This window comes from Schistocerca piceifrons, chromosome 4 (genome assembly GCF_021461385.2).
Source record: "Schistocerca piceifrons isolate TAMUIC-IGC-003096 chromosome 4, iqSchPice1.1, whole genome shotgun sequence".
Taxonomy (NCBI): Eukaryota; Metazoa; Arthropoda; class Insecta; order Orthoptera; family Acrididae; genus Schistocerca; species Schistocerca piceifrons.
The window spans coordinates 316,140,461-316,160,673 of record NC_060141.1 but is presented as its reverse complement, the minus strand read 5'-3'; the positions used below and the strand labels follow the sequence as shown (position 1 = coordinate 316,160,673).

General features: G+C 37.2%; 1 protein-coding gene and 1 pseudogene across 1 annotated transcript in view; one reads left to right on the top strand and one right to left on the bottom strand.

The window, feature by feature from the left end:
- Positions 1 to 20,213, bottom strand: part of LOC124796448 (staphylococcal nuclease domain-containing protein 1) — a 97,635-nt gene that overhangs the window by 31,631 nt on the left and 45,791 nt on the right. The window contains exons 10-11 of the mRNA XM_047260653.1: positions 13,499 to 13,682; positions 4,423 to 4,564 (exon numbers count right to left, since the gene is read on the bottom strand). Coding sequence (XP_047116609.1) covers positions 4,423 to 4,564; positions 13,499 to 13,682 — 326 coding nt within the window. The remainder of the gene's footprint in view (positions 1 to 4,422; positions 4,565 to 13,498; positions 13,683 to 20,213) is intronic.
- Positions 14,044 to 14,161, top strand: LOC124796754 (annotated as a pseudogene).

The following is a 20,213-nucleotide window of genomic DNA, read 5'->3' as shown; positions in this document are numbered from 1 at the left end:
CAACAAAAGCAAAACAAGGATAATGGAATGTAGTCTAATTAAGTCGGGTGATGCTGAGGGAATTAGATTAGGAAATGAGGCACTTAAAGTAGTAAAGGAGTTTTGCTATTTGGGGAGCAAAATAACTGATGATGGTCGAAGTAGAGAGGATATAAAATGTAGACTGGCAATGGCAAGGAAAGCATTTCTGAAGAAGGGAAATTTGTTAACGTCGAGTATAGATTTAAATGTCAGGAAGTCGTTTCTGAAAGTATTTGTATGGCGTGTGGCCATGTATGGAAGTGAAATGTGGACGATAAATAGTTTGGACAAAAAGAGAATAGAAGCCTTCAAAATGTGGTGCTACAGAAGAATGCTGAAGATTAGATGGGTAGATCACATAACTAATGAGGAGGTATTGAATAGAATTAGGGAGAAGAGAAATTTGTGGCACACCTTCACTAGAACAAGGGATCAGTTAGTAGGACATGTTCCGAGGCATCAAGGGATCACCAATTTCGTATTGGAAGGCAGCATGGAGGGTAAAAATCATAGAGGGAGACCGAGAGGTGAATAAACTGAACAGATTCAGAAGGATGTAGGTTGCAGTAGGTACTGGGAGATGAAGAAGCTTGCACAGTATGAGTAGCATGGAGAGCTGCATCAAACCAGTCTAGACTAAAGACGACCACAACACCAAATGTATTCTCTTAAAGGTAGTTTGTTTGTGGTAGCTATATATTGGTGGACAGTTTGCAATCTTCACAGCATTACTGGAAGTCCTCGTATGTATCCACTCTCAGGTATTAAGTTCCAATGCTTATTGATAGCACAAAGGCAATGTCCTGACAAGTGCTTTTTTTTAAAACTAGGGCAACATCAAAATCTTAAGGACCGAGTTGTGTCTAGGAAACCATTGTCTTTGTGGAGCATTCCAGTGTCCCCAACGTTTGACATATGAAACAGACCTTCTGCCCACATCCCTTCTTTATGAAAACTTGTTCGACAGTTTTCCAGAAACACAAATTCCCTGCAGTTAAGAAAGAATATTTGTTCATTTGTCCTTTCTTCTGTCAAAGAGATTGGCTAGTGTACAACTTTTCATTTTGATATTTACTTCTGGGATCGTATTCTAAATTCCTCATTTTTTCCCCTTTCAAGAAAGTCAAGCATACATTCTTAGAATCAACCTTTTGTTAAAGTGTGAGAACCATCTAATCATAGGCCTTCATCAAGCCTAAATCTTCATCTGGTGAAAGGCTAAAGATTTAAATTTAGTTCACTACCTAACTAGCCTACAAGTCTTTCTCCTCATCACTCTTCATCAGTTTTTTCTTATTGAAGACCTGTCTGAGAAATCTGTCTTCAAATTTACCACTTGGATCTCCAAGAATGTTCCCACAGGCTTCCTGCAACATTTTAAAATGGGTGATTCCTCCTCAAAGATTTTAATGGGCACATACTATCTCTGAATTTCACTGTTCCATTTTCTGTAATGAATATAGTAACTTAATTTATCGTACACTGTACAATTACATATTTCACTGACAAAGTCAACACTTTTACTTCGCATTAAGAAGTTTATGAACACACAAGTGAGGGGAAAAAAGTCTGCAGTATTAGCAGATCATTATTAGTGATAAAAGTCTAATTTTCGGCCACATTTAATATTTACTCTGCAAATAAACTTACTGTTAAGCCAATTCATGAAAGTGCACAGCATATCCTAATTTGAATCAAAATGATCTGCCTGTCAACATCTCCTCTGTGGAGCTATGTACAGCTTCACAAAGTCTCAAATGAATATTGACTGCCTGCCACAACACGAAGCTTTGTTGCTTCTGCAATTTGCAAGCTACTGGGTACCATGATGACTTTGCTCTACAAACAGCCTGTGGATTATGTTTCTATTTGCAATATAAATGGGAGAACTGGTAAATCACAACAAATCATTGTGGTGATTAGTTCAAAAACACCCAATACATTTATGTACTATCTGTAGACAAAAACCATTTTCATATGTAAGTTTGTTTTGTTTTTGGACCAGACACAGTGAAGCCCATCCAGTAACACATTTTTAAGTGAACATAGGTATGACTTGGACTAATCAGAATGCTTTCTTAATAAAAGGCAAATGCCTTGGTGCACCATTTGGTGTTTTCACTCACTGCACAAAAGACCAATATTATGAAAATATTTTTATATACAAGTCAAGCTCAATATAAGAAACAGTTTCCTTGGTTATGTAATGCTGATTGAAGTTTGTTCTCTCTCTTTTATAACATTCTCAGCAAAGAAATAGTTTTACACAAAATCACAGAAAATACTTCATGTATACCCAAATGAAGCATAATATTTACTCTTATAAAGTATGTTTTATGTAGTGTTATTTTCAGTTTTTGGACATTAACATTGTTGTGTTCTGCAATACGAAGACTGGATTGATGCGGCTCTCAACACAAGCCTCTGCAAAACTGTTGCATCCTATAACCAGTCGAACTTGCCAAACCTTTATCTCCATCTACAACCTTACTCCTCATGGTTTCCTCTCTCACAAAATGAACTGTTCCTTGATGCTTTGGGGTGTGTGATCAACCTATCCCTTCTTTTAGTCAAGCTGTACTGTAAATGTCTTTTTCCTCCCATTTGATGCAGCACTTCATCATCAGTTAATTGATCTATTTCTTTACATAAAGTGTAATAAAAAAAGTACTTTTTGAATAAACAGCTTCGTTAACAAGATCTTGCAGCCTAAAGGTAGCAAAATGCTGAGGCTCATATTTTTTTCAACTACTTTCATAGATATGTAAAGACTACACAGAGAAAAGCAGAAGTTGCATTTTGTAGGCTAGTGTTATTAGCAAGACTTTTGAATATATTTGTTTATAACCCACTATTATTTCCTGATTTTTTCAACAGCTTGTTTTTATCTGGCCAGAGTTAAGAACTATATTTACTTCTCTTCCAGCTTTTTTACACTTTTTTAAGAAACTCCAAAAGTTAAGAGTAAACTTCACACTTAAAGCTAAGAGTGTCACTCTGTAGCAGCTACTCCTGTACCAGAGGCCTGCAAACAGACTATCATAAATGCTGTTAGTATGCTCATTTACTTCCACTTTGGAAAGATTTAAAACTACTCTTTTTTAATGGAGCTATGTGATGTGAAACAATTGGGTCCTACTAGTTTTAATTACTGTTTCTGAAATCAAATGGTTTTAAATTACTGTACGGTAAATCTAAAGACAAACAAAATTGTTCATACAGAAATCTGCAGAGTCATTTAATTAAGCCCAGAAAACTGTAACACTGTAAGACAACACATATTTAGTAGTGCTGGAAAGCAATAAAAGGAAAAATACTGGGAACAGGGTTTTTGTTCGCAGATGACTTTCAGTAGTTCTCTCTGGCACAAAGCAACATAGAGCTCTACGAGTAAGTGAATTAAAATGTAGAACTATTTGTCATTCTGGAGACGTGACTCTGTAAAATGAAACAAATTATATGAAATGTTGCAAATACTGGTTACAAATGCTTTTTCAGTCTTCTTCACAAATTATTATGTTAACAGTAAGGAATAAAGATCAGCACACTAAATAAAAACGAAGCAGCCTTAAGATTACATTAGCATATTAACTCAGACACTACAACAGTCTGAGTAGTGCACAAGAAAAATGGAAAGAAGATTATAGTTTCAAATTTCACTGATAATGACACCTTTAGGTATGGCAAACAGGATCGGGAGGGGAAGGAAGTGTCCTCTTTTTCAAAGAAATCTCACCCATTCATCTTACTTAATTTGGATGCGTATTTGAATCCCATTCCTCTAATACGAGAGCTAACTGCCTTAACCACTATGTTCAGAGAGAGAAACAGATGATGTTGGAAAATAAGTTAAATTGCAAAACCCAACAAAAATCACAACTGATAGCTTCCATTGCCTTTCCAAGAAAATGTATCAAGAGAAAAATTTAAAGAATGTAAATGGAGAGAGAGAGAGAGAGAGAGAGAGAGAGAGAGAGAGAGAGAAACATACAGCCAACTGATGTCATGTACTGAAGTAAGATACAGAAAGCTGATTGAAGTCTGTGCAAAAGAAAGACTGGAATAAGTGGGGAATACTTCATGTTTGTTCGAGTGACTTCTCTAATATGATTATTTCTGTTAGTGTTTTCCAAAACTTTTTCTGTACTTAGTTTCGTACTTGTGTAAAGTAGTTACGTTATTATTCTTATGCTCTAGATACCTATTACATTTTTCTACCCAATAGGGTGAGAGGAATGTGATGGATGTGTCCAATGAAAAAATTAATTCAATGATGCAACTGTAATTAGCAACAGTCATTCAATCTTTATGTTATTTTCATCAATTGTATTTGCTGTATCACCAGTAGCACCTCAGAATTTCAATCAGATAGAGAGCAGAAAGACTTATAAATTATCTTACCTCCAAGTAGGAATGTAACAAGACACGTCTCCTTTGGGATATATAGTCTTAGGCGCGAACCACTGGCAACGAATTCTACTATTGCTTCTGTGCGTTGTGCCCTCTGGAGGAATGGTAAGAACTGTTTTGCTTTATTTAAATCCTGGAAAAAGTTTTCAAAAAATTAGTCTTATCTGGATTGAAAATCATTAAAGGACTGAATAAACACACAATGCAAAAAGTTCATGCCCACTACTAATTCCTATATTTTAGTGATATTCATAAAATATTTGCTTCATGTTACTTCAATTTTCTTCTCTAGATTACTTCAATTGCAAAATGTGTCCGTAACAACTTGACAATCCATTATACATTCCAGTTTGACACAAGAAATGAATAAATTGCTAATGATGATCACCTACTGCGTATCCTTCGCTCTTCAACTATCAAGGTTTCCACTGTATGACTACATGTCTATGTTGCAACTCTAATTATTCACACACCTGCCAATAATGTGTACATGTAGTATGAAGTTACACTGACATCTGATCACGTCTCCTGGCTGATTCACTTTTTTTGTGATGCAGTTTATGTCCAACAACAGTCTGTCGGTAAGATGTAACGAGGTTGTATCCATGTGGCACATACTTTTACTTTCCTATTGTTGATCTTGCTCTCAGAACCATTACTCAAATTTATTCCCTGTAACCTGTAACTGTGTTCCCTGACCACATCCATGCCTTGCTACATGTCACTGGAATTTCCTTCTGGGATACAATTAGGAGACCATGAATTTACCCAGCATCCATGACCTCTCGTTTTCATCATTTGAAGCCATAGGTTACACATGTAAAATTTAGTAGGTTTTAGCAGTTGTCTACTCTTTCAATTCGGATTCTAAAGTCATGTAATGGTAGTCTGGGTCCACTGCCTCACCCACCGAAAGGTAACTTGCTGAAGTCCATCTTTCGTGTTGTTGTTGTTGCTGCTGCTGCTGCTGCTGAGGTTTTCATTTGTAACACTGGGATAGTGTCAGCTCTAAACCAAGTGGAAATTGGTTCCTGCTACACTGTTGCTCACAAACTTCAGCCTACTAAAATGTTAAATGGCCTCTGGCATTATTTTGGGTTTGCCAGGCAGGTATTACTACAGTTGATGACATGACTGGCCACCCTGGGACTGTGTCAATAGCGTATGTTGACAACATCCATCATTCTTATTAAAGGTGTCGCTTATGCAAATTATTTATTGCTTTAAGTTAACATCTTGACTCTGTCCTCTTCCAGTAGCCCACATTCTACACCCTATTACCGAACTTTTGTGATCAATGGCCCTTTATGACAATGTCAACACGCTGCGCATTGCTTGTCTATATCGATACATCTCCCTCATCACTATGCCACACTGATCCTAGTTTCTTCACGTCTTCCCAACAGTCTTCATATTTACAAAAGACAGGACTTCGTTTTTAATTAGGCTTCTTTTGAATAATACTCTGCTGTGTACAGGAAAGCAACCCGAGCCTGTAACACCAACTTTCTCGTTCTCTGCTTATGCTCTTTAGGATAATCACGATTTTTGTAATACACTTACCAAGTCTGACAAGTTGCTGTAAAACTCCTAACACTACAACTACAGCCTACTCAAACAGCAACATCTCTCTGTATGAAACTGAAACCAGTCTTGCCTTACAATGAAGTGATTGTTACCATCAATTTTCCTGCAAAGTATGTTGGTCATTGAGAGTTCCAACATTACATGGAAAATGAAGTACCTCAGGAAAATAGCTGGCAGGTTGGGAAGGAAGGTCAGTTGTGGTCCCTTGCCCAAGATATGGAGGCGGCTCTGCCAGCCTCTGCTGAACATACTGAGTGCAACGGACTGCAAATCTCAGCATTTGTTGGCACAAATAACACATCTGTAGTCAGAGGCCATGCTCCGTTCCTATAGCTGAATTCACATGAAAAGATGAAGCACTGCTCACTATCTGCAGCATTTTACCCAGTATTGATAATGGTCTTTTGATTTGGAGTCAAATGGAAGGCTAAAGCTAGAGGTTCAGACAATGATCAGCATCTCTGATGAGGATTTCTTGAACTCTGCTATCATATAGTGACATAATCTGTATAATGTGCACACATGGTAGGCGTGTCTGCGGATCTAGTCCTGCATGTAGCCAGTGACAATTATCAAGGAGATGGTTAGTGGAACTGTCCAGGAGGCATCCAGCTAGCAGCCACCATGCAGTGGTGATCAGCCATACAGGGTCACCTTTGGGTCAAAGGCACACCCTGATAACGGCAGACCTTCTTGAGCATCCATATCACTATAAATTTATGCTGAAATAATTTGAAACCCGTAGAACTAACAGAAACAAACGAAGTCCATGCCGATTTGGGACACTGAAAACTGGCAGTACACCTCTGACTGTTCTGCCACAATCCATGCACACAATTGAATTTTTGTTTCTTAAATGTTCAAGCTGCTGAAAGTAAGACCTTTTCATGACTTTTTATGCTTTAGAAGTATTGATTAAAAAAGTTTAATGCACACTATAATTCTATGAAGATTAATAACAGCTGCACAAAACCATATTCCATCCCGAGATGATGGAGTTGGCGGTCATGTGTGCATGTCGTGTGCTTGCTTGTGTGTGTGAATAGTGTGTGTTTCTCTTCTGCTGTTTAAGGGCGTGGCCGAAAATTTTATGGAAGGGTCTTAATTGTGCCTGTCTGCAACTTAATATGTCTTCTTTACGTCAAGTAGCAATCTATCTTTTCCTACACTGAAAATATATGCCTGTAGGGCAAGAGCTACCAGAATATATGACAATCTGTGCTAACACTGTTAAAGATTCTAATGACTTCATTAACTATATACAACAATTAAACACACAAACACATACAACAACATGTAATAGGGAGGGCCTAAAACAGGTTAAGTAATTTCAGATCATACCACTGCAACAGGTAATATCTGATTAGCTTTTTAAACCACAAAAACCAAATCATACAATAACAGGCAAAAAATGTAAACTATATTATCAAAAGTATCTTGATACCTATTAGTGGACATTTATGCAAGGTGTGCGTCTTTAGACTTTATGTCTGCCTGAACTCTGCTGGGAAGACTTTCAATAATATGTCTGGATGTGTGTGAAGAAATAATTGCAGCCCAGTCTTCCTTAAGAGCCGAAAGCAAAGAAGGTAGTGATGTCGGACTGGGGTCTGGAGTGGAGTTTGTGTTCTAACTCATCCCAAGTTGTTTCATTGGGTTCCGGCTGGGACTCTAGGCAGGGTGGGCCAGTCTGGTTCAGAACAGTTGCTGTCTGTAAACCAATGGCTTACATATGACACTTTATGATTGGGTACACTGTCATGTTGATATAAACAATCATCATGCCAATCTGTTCCTCTATTGTACACAGGCACAATGCTGTAAAATGTGTTCACATGCCTTTGCATTTTATTAATCACAATAAGAGGACCATACTCAAACCATGGAAAACAATATGCTTACCACAACACGACTTCATTCGTACTTCAATGCTGGCAGAATACTTGACAGGAGGTAATATTTTCCACGCGTTCACAGAACCCAAACTCTTTCATACAATTGCCACAGGATATAGAAAAATTCATCATTCCAAATCATCTGTGTTCAGTCACCCAGTGCCCAGTGGCATGACTCTTTACATCATCTCAAGTGCTGCTTAGCATGAGAAATAGTTTACGTGGATTATAAGGAGCTGCTTAGCCACTGTACCTAATTCGTTTTAGCTCCCTATGCTGTGCTAGTGGACTGCTGGCAGCACTTCGGAACTCAGATGAGTGATTCCTCCTGCCAATTTCAAGTAATATTTTACAACCAGCGCCTGAGGTGTTCAATAGTCCTCCTTTGTCAAGAACATAAAGTCTGCCTGGTCTTTGTTTGAATAGAAAATTTATATAAATGCTAAAGTCAGGATCTGACATTACCTCCATACTACAAAAAATACTGCAGTATTTTAAGGAAAGTCATTAAAATGTCCAGAAGTATGGAAGTCCTGAAAAATAAACAACACAGATAATAAGATTAAAAGTATATGGGATTGTCAAACAGGAGAAAGGACAGCCAGCCAATGTACAGGACACCAATCAGTCACAAGTTCCACAAGTACTTTTAACAAACACTTTCTAAATGGAGGAGCAAAAAACGGGGTTCAATGGTTCAGTTGAAGAAGAAAGAGGATATATTAAAAATGTCATTCCATAAAACTTTATGCTACTAGAAGCAGTACCAACATCCTCCACTGAAAGTAACAGAATTCTAAAAAGCAGGAGCTCTCATATGCTGTTGACAGAATTTCAAACAGAGTTCTGAAAAGTTGCTCTAACTTAATAAGGAATATCCTCAGTGATATTGGTAACGCATCAGTGGCATAGGGAATCTTCCAGACAGCTTAAAACATATAATTTTACGCCTCTTCATTAAAACAGTGGGTGACTAAACAGGCTTAAACAACAATCATCCAGTTTCCTTACTGACGTCTTTAGTCAAACAAAATATTTGAAAAAGTAATGTACTTAATAGCAGTCTCACACTTTAGTGGAAACAATTTACTTGGCATATCACAGTTAGGAATCCAGAAGGGCTACTCAACTAAGAATGCGACTTTATAAATTCACTCATCAAATAGTACACACCTTAAATAATAAAATACCGGCAGTTGGTATTTTTTGTGCACTTTCAAAGGCTTTTGTGTAGATCATGTAACTATTAGAAAATTAGAAATAGGGTGGAACTGATGGTTTTATGCACAGCTTATTTGAATCGTACTTAAGAAACAGAATGCAAAAAGTTGTGATGAATAATTCACAGTGGAAAAATCACAATGAGTCCCGCAGGGTTAACTTTGAGTCCAGTTCTGTTCCTGATATATATGAATGACATTCTACTTAATTTTCAACAAGCAGAAATTGTTACTTTTTGCAGATGATATTAGTGTTGCTACTGCAAAACCCATTATAGGGAAAGCAATTGAAGAGATTGTAAATAATATTTTCGAAACAATTAGAAATAATTATAATATAAAGAAAATTATATAAAAAATAATTATAAAGTAAATGGTATTTTCAAAAGAATTATGAAGTTGCTCTCAGAAAATGGACTCTCCCTAAATTGTGGAAACACACACACACACACACACACACACACACACACACACACACATTCTGTACAACAAACAGAGTCATAACAACAACTGATGTAGCACAATAAGCAGGAGTCAGTAAATAGGATAGAATACTTCAAATCTTTGAATATACATACTGATGAAAACGTGCACTGGAAGAAGCATATTACTGAGTGTCTCAAACAATGAAATTCATCTACTACTGCTCTTTATACAACTGCTTAGCGAAACAAATTAACCTTTTGCCATATTTAACATTTTTTCCACTCAATAATGTATTGTGAAGTAATTTTTCTGGGGTAACTCACGACTCTCAAAGAAAGTACTGAGTGCACAAAAGTGAGCACTAAGAATAATATGTGGTGTTAACCCACAGATGTCACACAGGTACCTCTTTTATCTCTTTGAGGAGATAACTTTCACTACGCTGTCACAATACATACAGTCACTAATGAAAATTGTGATTTGGGAACAAAGTGATGTCCAGTGTTTCCAGTTGTTAGTGCAGCCATAGGTACAGCACAAGCTTAAATTGTGAAAGGATGAGGAAGGAAATCATCTACGTCTTTTTATCAAAGGAAGGTCATGGCATTTGCATGGAGCAATTTAGGGAAATTGTGGAGAACTGAAATCTGGATGGCCAGGCAGGGATTTGGATCATCATCCAAAATATGAGTCCAGTGTGCTGACCATTGTGCCACCTTGCTCTGTCACAGTTTTTAATTGCAGGCGAGCACTGTAGTTCAAACACTATAGCTTTTAGGCATTTTACACTACATTTTGGCAATCTGCAGGCTGTGTGCTGGAAGAGTGTTGTACGACAAGACTATATAAAGTCCAATGAGTGAGCAGATGAAGTAGTAAAAATACAGACAAGAAAATTTCGCATAAATGATAAAATGAAAAATAATGTGAAATCTGTAATTTTTAACAACAAAGTCACAAAATTTGGGGTTTTCCCTGTTCAATGTAAAAATTCTATAAAACCGAGGGTGGCAAGTTGACTACTATTGGTGACTGATAAGTTAGTGAATAATGAAATTGGATTGACCTTTTTTCTCAAGGCTGAGAATTTTGTAAAATCTTAAAATGACATATGATTTCTCGTGTGGCTCTAGATGTGATATCAAAAGAAAATACTCTGTTTCCAACTACCTCCATTCCAGTAACAGTTCTTCACCAAATGTCATTTTCCGACACCTTCGCACAAACTGCTGTACAAAAAAATGCGTAATTTTGACAATCTTTAACAATCTGCATCAACCAACTACATATTTTCATTGTACAAAGGTGTCAAACCTGGCACTTTAGTTGTACAAACATGTAAATCAACATAATGCCTGACTACTTTTCAATTAATTAATTACAATTTTGTTACATAGAGTGTAGTATATGAATATTCTGTGTTAAAATAATTTTTGGAACTGAACTAAGGAATACAGGTTTTCATATTTCAACATAGCTAGTACATAATTATAACTTATAAATAACTTAATTATAGAAAGCAACTATGAAGTTCAAAGAAACTCAATCATATCAGCAAAGACTTTACCTTTTAAAGTTGTGTATGGAAATGATTAATTCAAGATGGAACAGTTCCTTATTGATGTGGTGGCCACGTATGGTGCAGTAAATGTCAATAAATTGCCACCTCATCCAATCACTATTTCAATAAATTTAAAGGAAACAGGTGACCATCTGCTTAAAGCTTTTCTGAAGAGGTGAGGAATGTTTTCAGTGACACAGGGGGGGGGCACCAACAGTCAATGAAGTGATTCACATTGTAAAATAAATGACAAGGAGTGACTACACATTAACAGTCAAGGAGGACAGTATAACGAGAGTTGAGTTTTGGGCATCACAGTTTTCGGGGATGAGATTAAAGAAGTAGTGAAAATATTAAACAAGAAATTATTGGAGGAAATATTAAACAAGACATTACAGTGTTTCGATTTATTCAGCACTGTGCAAAACATGTTTCTTGGTGAAAGAGGTCCAAACACTGGAGCAGCACTTCGTCAATATAAGGGGCTCTCACATTCAGTGCACATACTCAATATTGCGCACGAATGCAGAACTCTAAGACGTATCAATGATAAGGAGAATGATTTACAGTGATTAATAAGTTCTTGTCAAGCTGACAACTGTTTTTTTTTTAAAAGATCTGGCCTTCAGAACCACCTGCAGAAATTGAGAGGAAATTTGGACACACAATGGGATACCAAAGTAGACATTTTTGAGTCAATTAAATTTCAGTGGTTTGAAGTTCTAGCAATTCTGTCAGAGATAAATAAAAAAAATTTAATTGATTCTGGTGACGAAATGTTTGATAACAATAAGCTTTCCGACACCATTTAAAAAATTTTACTGTTCCCTACAAGAACATTTAACTTCGAAGTCAGATTTGTAAAATATTATGAAACTACATAATGATGATCTGTGAAGTGCCTAACCAAACTTTTAACATGTGTGACAGTAATATTATTCTACAACAGGCTGTTTCAGATATGGACAGAGACAGTGGGGAGCATTGTCTCTTGTTGTGAACAATCAAATAGGGTGGCACAGCAGGGTCTTGTAATCTGTCTGCCGTAGTTTACACGATTGCTGACCTAATACTCTTAGCACTCGCATCAAAGTGTCTCTGAGCAGCTGCAGTGAGCACTCCATAGAGCTCCTGCTTTATGACACTCATTGCACCTTACTTGGTCCACAGAGCAATAAGGAACTCTACCACCTCACGTAATTAATCTCCACATGCAACTTCAAAAGGTAAAATAACTTTGCTGACAAGATTCATGAGTTTTTTTTTTTTGTTACCTTCAAATACCTACATATATGAAACTCATGGATGCATATCTTGTAGATGTGGATAGCATTTATTGCATCCAAGCTGACTTCTACCTACTGAGGTGAACAGGAGTGCAGTCCTGACTTCATAGATACACTACAATGGTCATGCCCAAAGGTGGACACTGAGCCACACTTACCACAAATTGTACTACCAATCAAATGGCAAGTTCTTCAACAACAGTTTAACTAAAAGTTATTTTTCAGCATTACCTAGAATAAACTATAATTTCCAGTAGCAGTATAATATGCTGGAGAATTTTAGCCCTCCGTCCACCCACCTCTCTCCAGCATGCACTGCTCAAAGACAGCAGTTACTACCCAGATAGAGTATGTGTTGCACGCACAAAAGGATTTAACTTAGAGGTACCCCTTCCTACATTGATTTTGCAATGATAAATACTACAGCCACCTTTGAACTATTCTGTCTCAAGTGTTGGACACTTTTCAACAAGTACTGGAGTTTGCAAGCTCACACAGCAACATAGGTAAATCAACTAAATGCAGTTTGAATACTAACTGATTATCTCGTGATTCTTCACTGATATGCTTAAAAAAATCATCATTTATATGTGGATTCAGCAAATACTTGTGAACATAAAAACTGACGTGTGTGCGCAGCTTGACTACTCCTGCGAAACATGGCTCCACACACTCATCTTTGGCGTTTTTGACCAGTTCAGCAATGCCCAAAATCTAAAGAGCTACAGATTATCAGGGTTTTCTATTCTGCAGTCCATGATGAAAATGTAGTCTTTGAAAAAACACCAAACAATGTTTAAGAAAGATACACTGCTCTTACACAGCACTAAGTGTGAGAAGTCCTGCAAAGTCTCAAGATCAAATATGTCTCCACAGAAGAAAAATCACTCTGTTCACCAGGAGGGCATTAGGAATTTATCAGTTATATACCTGTAATATTTACACCCTTTCTTTTTCTTTTAATTTACAATCTGATGCTTCTGACACAAAAAAAGGTTCTAACTTTTCAAAACACTTAGACTTATTAGAGACATGGGCTGTACAACAGTGCATTTGAGAATTTAATGCTGGATGTAATATGCATGTACTCACCCCAGACACGTCTGCCACACGATGATTTGGTATATTTTTCTTAGAATGCAATCCATTGCCAGACTTCGCTGCCTTCATTTCTGCTGCCAGCAGTTCATCATAATGAGAAGATCGCTGGTCATCATCTTGGCGATACCTGACTACGGTGGCCAGACCTTTACTAACCATTGCCTCTGCAACATTCCTTAAAAATAAATAAATCAAATCAAATCAAACAACAGGCTCATATGAAAAGTCTTTTAGATAAACAGATGTGTCAAAGTATATCATTCCCATGTCTTCCAATAAAGGACAGAATGAAGTCCCAATGACATGCTGAGCTCGTAATCGTAAGAACAAAATAAAGTGTTACTAACAAAACTGAAATAAAAACAAAACATTGTACAAAGTTACTGAATAAATGGCTCTTAAAATTAAACTAATTTTATTACTGTTACACTGTTTTCAGTACGAACAGGCAGAAATCAGGCTTGAAATGCACCTTATTCCAGAAAATGCTCAAACATCACATGGATTGCATTTTGCCCTCTCAAAAAATTTCCAATTCCAACAGCCTTGTCGCAGTGATAACACCGGTTCCCACTAGATCACCGAAGTTAAGCGCTGTCGGGCTGGGCTAGCATTTGGATGGGTGACCATCCGGTCTGCCGAGTGCTGTTGGCAAGCAGGGTGCACTCAGCCCTTGTGAGGCAAACTGAGGAGTTACTTGACTGAATAGTAGCGGCTCTGGTCTCATAAACTGACATACAACTGGGAAAGCAGCCTGCTGACCACAGGCCCCTCCTTGTCCACATCCAGTGACACCTGTGGGTTGAGGATGACACAGCAGCCGGTCGGTACTACTGGGCCTCCACGGGCTGTTCGGACGGTGCTTAGATTTATATACATATATTTTTTTAAATTTCCAATAGCAGTATTTCAGGACAAAGATTCAACACCCTTTAATAATTTTTTTTACAGAATTTTCTGCCAACAATTATTCCACTTTTAGTACTCATTCGCTGCACGATCTCACCTCCTTCCTCTACCTGACCATGACGTTCTTTTTAATCACAGTCAACTGGAGCTACCACAAAGAGGAAATAAGGCTGCCTACAGTTGGAAGTATATGTAAACAGTAACATGTGTAACTGTGTAAAATGGTATTCAGTAAGTCTGTAATAAAAAAGAGTTCTCATACCCTGTCACTTTGTGTTTAATATAGGATGTATTATTATTATTACTTTGTTAAAATTTGACATACAAAACTACCTAGCAGCTCTTTAGTCACAATATACAACAAATACATAGTTTACAAAGAGTTACAGCACACACCGTGCCATGCAACTGTTATTGGATGAAGACAGACTACACATAGTACAAGTCCACTCACCCCAACCCAGTTAACATGATGGGCAAAAGAAAACTGGTCCGGAAAATATTTACAGGACTGACATGAGATTGACCCTTGTTAATGAACAACATCCTTTTTATTCACTACAGACCATGTTTCATGGTATTTTGTCACTAAGTTTTGCATTGGGGACTTTTATGGAGGTTTCACCAAACACTTCCAGCCAAACACTTGCACAAATGTTTTGCACAAATTTTCCACACACTGTGCTCTGCATAACACATAAACAATCAACACGTTTTATTGTGAGCGCCATTTTGTGTTGCATTTAACTGGTCACTAAACAAATTTACTCCTCTCATTCAAACATTTTGACACAACAAAGTACTCAGGACAGAGCATGTGGGAGATGTGCTTGTGCAGACAAGTGATGGCAACTTATTGGTGCATTGAATTCACAATTTCCAGCATTTTCTATGATGAGCACTTCTTTTCCTTAAGAAGCGTCAAGCGAGTCGCTCTTACAAATATTTTCTGTGCTATTTTTGTTATTCTGTATATTACTGACGTAATAGTGATAGGGCACTGACTGGAAAAATTAGAACCTGCTTCATGATCACAGTCCATGAGTTAATATCACAGATCTCAAAATCAAAATGTTGCTACAATAATGTTGCTTCTGTGCAGGAAATTCTCATTTCACAAAATTCAACGGGTTTGAATTGTCAATATTGGAACAAGCTTCCTGAAAACTCACTGGAGGGCTCCAACAGGTTTGTTGGTTACAAAAGCAAAGTACATTTACCAGGAGCTACTCTATGAAGATTTTTAATGTTCATCTGTTCATCACAGTTCTTTGCTGGGACAGGATTCTGTCCTACGTTCAAAACAGACATCACTTCATATTTCTCTACATGCACCTAGTGCCATCAGATGGAAATAATTTTCTTACTATGCAGTTCCCACCAGCTGCTCATGTTCACAATATCATATCAAAGATTTCTGATACAGGCCCAGTTATTTTCAATTTCAAAAATGAGTTCCAAAACATTTAACATGTCTGATATGCTTTCTGTTGAAGCTGCCAATACCTTATCTGGCTGCTTCTGCAGTGTCAAATTTAAGTCTGTTAGTGTAGTGGGTGAGACCATTGTTTCAAATTTCTGCACTGTCTGTCCAAGTCCAACCTCACATTTCTTTTTCCTTTATTTTTTTCATGGAAGAATATTACACCAATATTTTTTTGTGATTTGAAATTCATTGAAATAACTGATTAAGGAAATGAGCATTTCAACTATTATTAAAAATAAATTTTTATCATCACATATCTTATGACATTAACAGCAACTGTGTCAACAACAATTCACTGTACAGTGGAATCTTGCATGGCAAGTACAATTTCTTCCATAATCCTACTCATAGCATGAAACACTCATTAAGTGAAACAATTTATCCCATATAAATTAATGTAAAATACAATCGTGTGTTGCGTCCACATATTCAAAGAAAAGTAGACATAAAATATCATGTACTTTATTATTCATGATACATAACTAATTCTTTTTAGTTGGAAGCTATCTATAGTCATTTGTTTCTGCTGACACTTCAACACTTGGCAAAATTGCGACACTGTATTATTGTCAAATTTGTAGTGCATGTAGCCACTGCTTTATTGGGGTGATAATTTTCAGTGTACAATGCAACCGATTCCCACACTTTTAGCATTTCTCTTACTGTGACAGAAGACAGGTTCTTTGCTGTTACCACCTCCTCCTCCAAAGCACTCTTGACAACTTCCTGCAGTGAAATACTGCAACTCCATAAGTCTTCGGTGTTCATATTTTGTCTGCGATCTTTCACAAGCTCACCGATATCACTTATCTAGTTCTAGTCCCATGCTCTTGGCCAACGACACAATGCCACAGACTACAGGCTCCACAGGTACTGGAATCAAATGCCTCAGTCACTTTTGACAACGCATTCTGGCCAAAGTTTCTTCCAAGCAGAAATGAGAGTTCTCTTGGTAACCCCTTCCCACACCTTTTCGATCATCCTGACACAGGCAACAATGCTGAAGCGATATTTCCAAAACTCTCCCAGACAGATTGGTAGCTTCAGTCAACTCAAAACAATGCTAAAAGAGTGCTTTAGTGTAGAGCTTCTTAAAGTTAGAAATAATCTGCTGGTCCGCAGGCTGGAGTAACAGAGTGGATTTGGGAGGCAGAAATTAGATCTCAATGAACTGAAATTCTTCAGGGAGATGGTCTTGTAGGCCTGAAGAATGAGCAGGAGCACTGTCCATAAGAAGCAAGATATGGAGTGGCAGATTCATTTCAAGCAAATATTTTTTTGCTAAGGACCAAACACTTCATTGCTCCAATCACAAAACAGATCACATGTCACCCAAGCCTTGTTGCTGGACCTCCACACCACATTTGCCACGCTCTTGTGGACTTTACACTTCTAGAAGACTCGCGGAGTTTCTGAATGGTAAACAAGCAGTGGTTTAATTTTCAAATTGCTGGTTGCACTGGCACAGAATAGCAGTTAGAGATGGTCTTTCATTGGCTTGTGACCAGGCAATGCATTCTCCTCTGCTGTAATAAAACTATGTTTCAGCATCTTTTTCCAGAACAGTCCCGTCCCGTCACAATTAAAAGCCTGTTGTGGCACTTAGAAGCTACAAGCATCTTGGAGTTGCTGATGAAAGTTATCTGCTGCCTTCACATCGGAGCTAGCTGCTTCTCCATGTCTCTCAATGCTGTGGTTGCCAATTCTTCTCTTAAACATCTCAAAACCACTCACGGCTTCCTTTAAACACTTTGGCCACTGAGGATCCTGGCGTCTTCTTAACGAGGTTGACGAAAATCATTCACACCTTCTCACAAATTATGTTCTCGTTAATAGTGTCTTCTTGCAATTGCTTTTTATTTATCCACATAAGGAGCAATCTATCAGCATCATCCAGAATACAAAACCGTTGTTTAGATACTCCTGTCACTCCCTTTGAAGCATTTATGTCCTTAATCTTGTCCTTGTTCATGAGGATAGTACAAATAGTTGATGTAGACTGAGTGCATGGGTGGGCTAAATCAGCAATGCTCACACCATTTTAGCATTTTTCAATGATTTTACTTCTCATTTCTAAGGTCATTTTCTTTCCTTTATGGTGGTCTGCTTGCAGCTTTATCTTTGGGGACATTTCTACAAAGGTTATTAAAATATGCAAATGAAAAAAAAAAAAAAAAAACCATTTGTGAACACAACTTTAGAAAAAAATGTCTGATCACAAACTGCACTGTGATGGTAGCAGAAACAGCACTAAACCCAGACTGCAGCAGTACTAAAGACGTTGTTCATATGCCACTGCCAAGAATGAAAGCTTCATATGAACATTTCCCACACTGCACGCAAATGGCTAGATATGTCAAACACAATTGTCGTCACTTGTTATGCGAAATATCACTCATGAAGTGAGCCATTTTTTTTACAGTTTGTTTTGCCCATAATGCAAACTGTGTGTTATGGGAGGTGCTCGTTAAGTGAGGGTCCACTGTATATGGAAATTGAAATATTAGAATTTGTATTTTTTCATTTTCAGTTATTGTCCATACGATTATATAAGATTTCTAATGATAAAATCGTCTTTTTAATAAGAACTGAAATACTTATTTCTTTTGTCAATAATTTCATTGTATCTCATGACAAGATACTGGTGTCACATATTTCAACAACAACAACAACAACAACACATAAAACACACACAATTTAAGATTGGATTTGAGCCCGGAGCACAAATGTATGAATCTATGCTATCAGGCATTACGCTACTGCATCACTAGGTTGCACACTGCTCAAACATACTGATAAAGTAGGCCAACACTTTCATCATCACATTCTCAGAAACTACAGAGTGCAAGCACCTACGTCAAAATGTGTGTCCCTTTATTTTGACCTCCCTTTCACCCTGTAAAGTTCTATCTGTGTCAGAAGGTTACCTATGGTGGGAGCTCCCCTCGTGGGCTCATAAGAGTGGAAAGCTTTCGGAAAGTCACCTGTGTGATACACTCTTCAGAAGGCTTGTTGCTGATAAGGCACTTTACTAGTTTCACTTACAAAATGACTAGACATGGCACTGTTGTTTCTAATTGCTCATATTTCTTCTTCTTTCATCCAGTCTGTGGCAGACTCTAATACTTTTGCAGTTAATGTGTCAAAGGCGGCGACATATGGAATATAGTACGCTTTAGCTATATTAATAGCAAAAACCCATTTCACCTTAATTGCTTGCTGGAACATACGCCACTTGTTCAACAATATAGGAGCAAAAATAGTTACTGAATGTTTCACGAGTAAAACTTTTAAAGCTGACAAGAAAAATTGACACACGTAATATATAGCTAAGTTTACTGTGAATCTCCTACTATATCTAGTTTTCAAATTAAAATAATTTTTAATGCAATGTTAACTCAAGTATTTGAACTTCACTGACTTCATAAACCAGATGCAAAAGACAGACATAAGCCACAACTCCACAGTGCTGCAGCTATAGGATCGAGTGTGGCATGTTGCGGTCAAATGCCAAAAAGTATGATTTATTTGAGGCTGGAAGGGGAGAGGGCTCTCTTGAAAACAATTTCGATCACTAGCTTCATTTTGTACATATAAATATATAATCTAAAATGCACTGAGTATAAACTTGCCAGTGACCACATTTTTCACCATGGATTTCTCTATATATGTTTCTGTAATTACTTAATTTTGAAATATCAAAATGACTAAGTATTATCGAAAAGAGAGCAAGTTCATTATCAAACTGCCATACCAGACTATAAAGTGTAAAAGAATTAATTTTTTTTATCAGATAGTTTCTTTAAAATTGAATGAGAAAAACTGTGTTGCAGAGAACATATGCAAAACCTAAAACAGTGGCTTCATTTTTTTTAATGCCAAAAGGGTTCCCCCCCCCCCCCCCCCTTTCGTACATTACATTCTGCACAGAAATTAGAGTCGTCTTAGATTTAAAAATCTAGTCAATTAACGTGCTTCATTTCTGACTGTATCACTATTAGCCATAAGAATAATATGAATATAAACATGACATGATATGTATATTCTTCCGCGTTTGCTGTTGTCTCACTCTAGTTTCGTAGTTTATTTGGCAGACAGGATTTAAATGAGATAGCAGCAAACACGAAAGAATACACGGCAAAACGTTTATATTCGTATTATTCTTATGGTAAAGAGAATACTGCATGTGATTCACAATTCATTAAAGTTCCTATTTGCAACCATCTCTTCTCACATGTAGGAAAAAATTCAGAACGTAGAGTTGGCCATATTGACAAACATCCCAAACAGTCTTGCCAGTCGGATTTTCGT